The sequence below is a fragment of the Bactrocera oleae genome, chromosome 2 (assembly GCF_042242935.1).
Source record: "Bactrocera oleae isolate idBacOlea1 chromosome 2, idBacOlea1, whole genome shotgun sequence".
In the NCBI taxonomy this organism is placed as follows: Eukaryota; Metazoa; Arthropoda; class Insecta; order Diptera; family Tephritidae; genus Bactrocera; species Bactrocera oleae.
In genome coordinates, this window is record NC_091536.1 from 79083621 (window position 1) to 79090550 (window position 6930).

Consider the following 6930-nt stretch of genomic DNA (forward strand, 5'->3'; position numbering starts at 1 on the left):
CAATATATGCAACACTTACTGTAACCAATTTCATTTGCACAACGCCGACGAGTCACCTAATATGTGGTACACACACAGACACTCGAACTCTCCCAACTTCTTTGGAAACGCTTTTCCAATTAATGAAATCTCTAAACTACCATAAATTTGCCACCCTCTCAAGTAATTAAATATCAACAGCAAAAATGGGAGCCACAAAGAAGCAGAGCTCCTGCCCCCTCAGGCACTGGACTAAAGCTGCTGGACGAAATGGAATAAACGACAGCCGTAGGTGGATAAAGCATCAACAAGAAAGAAATTACGAGTCTGTATTTATAAGAACAATAGCAAGACGTTGGTGAGGAGGGCATGGGGAGAAGAAAAGAAAGCAACAAACTTTGGCCGCAAGACATGAGAGAAGTGAATAAACGGCTGAAACTTTGTGCAGGTTGGCGGGGGTACAAACACCCGTACAAAGGTCGAAAAAGTGAAGATGTGACGGAACGAACTGCGGCGCGAAACTTATATAGGTACTTATGTGGGTATATATATTATGTTTGTGTATGTATGTATGTGTAATTGTGGGGCTAAACTGCTAATTGTAGCTTGCAGACGCTGTGGTCAAGAGCATTAACAGCAGCCGAAGTACTACGTAGAAACAACAAATTCAATAAAATGTGTGCCCACTTCCCTGCAAGCAACACATACGCTCTCACATTTATGCTTGTAGGATGAAGCATGCACATTAGGTTGGGTAGCGACATATTTACATATGTATCAACCGAAAATAATTGACAAGATGTGTATATTACAAATACTCAGATGGAAGGATACTCTAATATATTAAACGCTTCGATAATAGGGTCTTGAAAAAACGAATATAATTTTTTTTCGGTCACATAATTTTTTGACGAAGGGATCATCGAAATTCTATCATTGCTGACCGTTATGGAGATATGGAAAATAATTCTTGTTGCTGGGAATTGTATCGCATAGACGTGAAGTTATCGTCCTTTGAGCCCTAGAGTTGACACAATTGAGCTTTACCACCTTATATTTTCCTCCCATCTAAACAAAAATGTTCGAACATGAACGCTAAATCTAAAATCTTTAATTCACAACATTTAGGCTACTTTCTATAATGCAGGGATTAGACTAGATTTAAAAGTTGAATTGAAATAAAATTTAGAATTAAAAAATGTTTAAAAAGGAAAACTCGGTAACTTCGGGTCCCCTTCACAAATAAAAACGTTTGCCATACAAGAAATTTATTTTAATATGTCAGTTATTAGTAGTTATATTTATTTGTTAACATAATCTGTTCAGGGTATAATCCGTATATATATAAATATGGTAAAAATGTTATAGAACAGAACTAGAACTGCTTAAAGAAATGTCAAATACTACATACAATGACGAATTCAACGCTCAATATTAGTACAGACTATTCAAAGATGTGATTAAAAGAAACGAACGATACTTCTAATTTCCCTGAGGATTTCAAATAGGAAGAAACTCTATAAAAACTATGAGTTTCTTTCTAGGCATGAGAGTATATATTTGCTTGCGCATTGCTGCAAAATATCATTATTAAGCTAAATTAATTTTTTGGTTGCGTTCAGTTGTAGGTCAACTTGCTTTAAACAAATCTATCCAGTAATCTAGTGCAGAGGACTTATATGAGTAAATAGGTACATGCTTATATACAAATTTGAACACCTATATATATATTGTATATGAACCAACGAGCAAGCAGATAACTTGTACGCAATTAAGCGTCCTAAGCTGGTTTTGCTATTTGCACGTAAATAATTACCGGCTGCAGTCGTCACCACACATTACTGGTCCAACAGATCCATGGGGTTCGTTAATTTAGTTAGCTTCCTAAACATTCCTCTGTAATTACCGAGCATGGATGCATATGTACATATATATGTAGATAAGTATATAAAACCAGCTAAATTCCCATTTATGGCTGTATATATAATATTAGTGGGCAGTATGTGTCCGGGGTCTGGTATGTGCGTAAGTTCGGTTCGGTAACTAAGCATTAATTCAATTATTATTTCGATACGATTAGCTTTACGTTGCAGCGGCAGGCGTAATGTTGTCAGAGAAATTATCACATTGATTTTAAACTGATTTCCTGAATTAATGGTAATAGGATAGAGAGTGTGTAACATTGTATAACACATGCACAGTACCGGACTGGTGGAATTGAAATTAATACTATTCTGCTAAATTGCTTTTGGAATCCACTTACCATCGCTTTACATATTTCTACACCAGGCAGATTGAAAAGAAATATCATCTTGTAAGATATACGATGTTCAGGTTTAAGGAAACACTATGTTATGGGGGGAAAACATGCTGCTGATACCAAAAAATTATGTGATGAGTATTAAACGGGTGGACACACACAATAATATTATGGTTATGCGAAAGTTCTCTTCAAAGTGGGTGCGGCAACAACTCACGATCAAAACGATCGCAAAATTTCGTAAATAAGCTTCGTTTCTCTTTCACCGTTTTCTACGGTTCTTCGACTTAGCAACATGTCTATTATCAGACCTCAATAGGATATTATTAATTAATGAAAAATGAAAATGAAATTTTCATCATAGGTACTAAATATGGAAGATATTGACATTGAAGTTATTTGGATTTTAAATAAACCGTGTTATTTGTTTAAATTCATTTTATTTTTCAAAGACCGAAAAAAAGCTGAATAAAAGGAGAAATATTTGGATCCAAAAATTAACGAATAAAACCATATAATAAACGATATCAGAGTACCTTGGAATTATGGTATTTCGGTTGTTAGCAGTATTCAAGCTAATCTGACTTATAATAACCTTTGCGTTTATAGTCTTGTTTTGAAATATTATACACACATATGTTTCTAAACGAACGAATAGTCAACACAAAAACTAGCACTACAAACTTTGCGAAGTTTCAAAATTTCGCGGTTGCAACAACGGCGAAAAGAGCTTTGAACTGAAAAAATCTAATAGGTATAAGAAAAAAGGAAAAAATGTGTACCTATCTACAATACAATATTTAAAAAATGTTTATATATGTATGTGTTGAATATAAGTCACTCACCTGCCGTACATCCACACTCGCCGGAATGCGTTTGCTGCGGTGTCTGCAATAGTAGTCCATCGACGGTGGTCGCCGCCGCCAAACTCGCCTGCCGGCGCTGCTGTTGGCGACGCGACATTTGCAAATGCGAAACATCACGACGCAAACGATGCAAATCGCTCACCTGTCGCGACAATCGTTGCAGCGTTTGTGTCACATCCACAGACATTTGCTTTGATGGCTCCCCTAGCTGATTATGCAAATCACCGGTGTCCAGCTCCGGGCTGGCGCGCTCATTATTTAGCGGCCGGTTCGTGTCCAAATCGAAATGTTGTTGTCTTGGTTGTTGGCGCTGTTCACATAATTGCAGCCTCAGCTCCAGTGCACTTATTCGTTCGTCCAGTTGCAACACTTGCCGCAACCGTTGCTCGTTGCGCGAATGCCGCACAATGCTGTACATCGCCAAAGCGCACGCAATGAGGCACAGCATGAAAAAAATCATATTGAGAAGTTGGAAGAGCGCTTTGCTGTTGGTGCGATCCTTGGCGCTGGCCCAACTGTAGCCCCGGCAGACAGCAGTGAAAATATTTGATGTGTGGAATGCGCTGTCTGCCTTCTCTGCAACTGCTGGCGTTGACTTTGTGGTGGCCATGGTTCGTTGTCGCTGTTGCAGCTGTTGTTGTTGTTGTTGTTGTGTCAACAATGTGCTGCTGTTGCTTTTGTTATCGTTATCCTTATCAACTGCTGGCAGGCGACGCACGTTCACTGTTTTGCAATCTATTGTTGATTTTGTTGCTGCTGCTGTCGTTAGCAGTTCGGCTGCCGTGACGGTGTGCACTGCTTTTGGCATTACCGTTTGCTGGCCATGTGATTTGTGCGTCGCTGCGCTGCCGCTTCTGCCCTCCAATGCTGCACTGGCGCTCAAGGCCATGTCTATTGCAGGCATTTGTTGTTGCTGCGCAGCATGGAGAATACTGTTTGGACATCTCATGTCAACACGGTGCTCCGCGTACGGCGTGTTTTCGGTTTCGGTTTCGCCTTCTGTTGCACTCGCCGACCCTGCCGAGGCTGTTGCGGCAGCTGATGCTGCTTTTGGCTGTGTGGCGGCCTTGTGTACTCGTTGTTGTTGCTGCGACATTGCAGCGGACACTTGTGCTGTTGCTGTTGTTGACGTTGGCGTTGGTGTTTCGCCTTGTGTACTGCTCGTGACTGCCGTCCGGCTTGCGTGTATTGCCTTGTCTTGGCGCATTATTCGCTGCTGTCACACACCGGTGGCACTATGGACTAATTGCTATTGCTGCTGCTTGCGAATGCTGTCGTTGACGTCGCGATTCCGTCGACTGCAATCTGCCGTTGGTTGTTTTCCTTTGCTGCGTCTGAGGTAATTGTTTTTATTTTATTTTATTTATTTATTGTTGTTTTTCTTGCTTTTTGGTTTTTGTTTCTTGTTATTGTTCTCCTCTTTGTTGTTGATATCAAATCACACAAACATTGTTCACCGTTATCAGCGCAATATTACATTCCAGTTGTCATGCTGTGCCCTGCTCGCTTGTGTTTTGCACAGAATTCCGATGTCCTCACGGACATATTGCACACAGTGCGCCAACAATCTTGCTCATTTATTTCTGCCTCCGGCTAGTGTGTGCCGTTGTTGTTGTTACAGCCGCTGCGTCTTTTGATTTGAATATCCTGCCAGAAAGGAAGCGTGCTTTCACTCACTTGTGAATATTGTCCTTATGATTTGTATGCTTCCTCTTCAGGGTAACTTACTCTTGTTGTAGCTTGTGTTGTGGCAGCTATTACTAAGCAGTTGTTATTATTGTCATTTGAAGGTATTCTCGCATTATCTGCATGATTACATTTCTCTTACGCACACTAACGTAAAAGATCTAATCAAAAGCACATGAGCGCACCCTCTCTTCGTCGCCGTCCCCAACTTTTGGCGTTACAAATTCGTATGAGCAGCGTTGTCACTTCAACGCTGCATAACCTAAGTAACGGTTGTCGGCCCTCGTAACACCTTTTCCTGTGTTCTGCGTAGCTCAAGCTCTTTTATGGCTTTGCTGCGCTTTTTATGCTCTCCTCAAGCCGTCAAGTAGCTTCGGTTCTGGTGGATGTCACTTTTCTGGTCCTCACTGTCGGTTTAATGTTTCGGCGCTTGAATACACTTTTTGTTTGGTTCGAGTAAGGCTTGTGCTACTTCTTTTGTTGGTTTTATTAGTTGCTCTTGTTCTTCGTGTCGCCTAAGATAAATAAAAGGACTTTGGTGCTAAAAGGAAACAACGTAAATTTTATATTTATCTCTTTTTTCTTTTTTTGTTTTGTCACACACAAAAACTAGTTTGTGCGGTCTTCAGCTGCTGCAGCTTGTTCTAGTGTTTCTTATGTTCGGCTCGTATTGTTGTCGTGCCACTTCCCTTGCAGCTTCTGTGCGCTGCCACTTGTGTGTGCTGGTTTGACAAGTTTTTGACAGTCTACGCTACTTGCAACAACTGGCAATTGTCATCGTTTCAACCATTTTAACAACGCCCTGCGCCCGCTGTTCCACTCTCTCAGCGCTTGTCTGCCAAGTTTGCTGTTCTTGCTGCTTTATGACTGTTGTTCTTGCACGATACTTTCAACTCGGTTGTGGCAACTCTTGTAATGTTGTATATTTTTGTGCCGTTTTTCTTCGTCGCTTGTCCTTAAAACCAAAATTGCCCAGTTGTCATTCTATTCATACAATTCTTTCTCTGAAAAAAGTGTTAAAAAAAGTTATATTAAATCGACATGTAAAACGAAATAAACAAAACTTTCGTAAATTCAAGTGTAGGAATTTCGCAGACAGCCGGCGAAAGTTACAACAACTTCTTCTTTTTACTCGTCCACACTAGTGACGCAACTTATAGAAATTCCAGCTTAACCCTATCGGAGCAATGACCATCGTTGTATCGGGTTTTGAGTAACAGTATTTAATCAAGGAAGATTTTTGAGAAGTGGCTACGAATTGTAACCCTATTGTGTAAACAACTTAATTGGGATAAAAGCTTATCAACAACCGAAAAAGTCTGGCCTATACTCGTATTTTTTCTAAAATCTCTGAGAAGATACCAAAACTGAGAGCTAGATAGGTATTTAATTAACTTTCAGACCAAACGATCCATAATTTTTTCTCACAAAACTCCGCTAGTCACTCGACAAGTACTTGAGAAACTAAAATTGGACCTGAAAATTTCACTTATTACTTCAAATGACCACAGCTGCCCTGCAAGGCACAAACTGCTTCAATGACTTTTTTTGCGTATGTGTTGTAGTTGTATGCAATAATGTATTGGAATTTACGCCCATCGTTCAATCAACATTGTGCATCTTCTATTTGCGGTCAGTTCACTTTGATTGAAGGCCGTCGAGCGCTTGATTTGTGCAACGTGCTGACTATGCACCGCCGACATGACACGTGCCACATTTTATAATATAATGTTGTGAAATTTGCAGGCGCATTCACGGAAATCATTGAGATTCCATACTTGTACTGAAGTATTCCCAAGTTAAGGCCAATAAGCTATCTGCAACTATTTCTCCCTTGGTTGCAACGCTGTGGACATAAATTTAAAGCTGCCGAAGGACTATGTTACAAATAAATTGTTTCAGCGCCAAACAAAGTCGCATTGAACAAAAATCTTGCGATTTTTATTTTTTGGAAGTTTTTATTAAGTTGGCTGCACTTGCCGATGCATTCAAAAAAGTTTTATAACCAACGTTATTGCGGCGCATTGGCTCTTAAGACTGCAGTGGAAAGGATTTTAAAAACGATTATATACTGTTACTACTGTTAACTATTTCAAATTATTCATTAGTTTGCATGCTTCAAAAAGATTTGGCATTAAA

General features: G+C 39.9%; 1 protein-coding gene across 16 annotated transcripts in view; it reads right to left on the bottom strand.

Moving 5' to 3' along the window:
• Positions 1-6930, bottom strand: part of LOC106614530 (collagen alpha chain CG42342) — a 175302-nt gene that overhangs the window by 149968 nt on the left and 18404 nt on the right. For all 16 annotated transcript variants that reach the window (XM_070105766.1, XM_036369794.2, XM_036369737.2 and 13 more), the window contains exon 2: positions 3085-5795. In XM_070105766.1, the coding sequence (XP_069961867.1) occupies positions 3085-4312 (1228 nt within the window). In that variant the 5' untranslated portion in view covers positions 4313-5795. The remainder of the gene's footprint in view (positions 1-3084; positions 5796-6930) is intronic.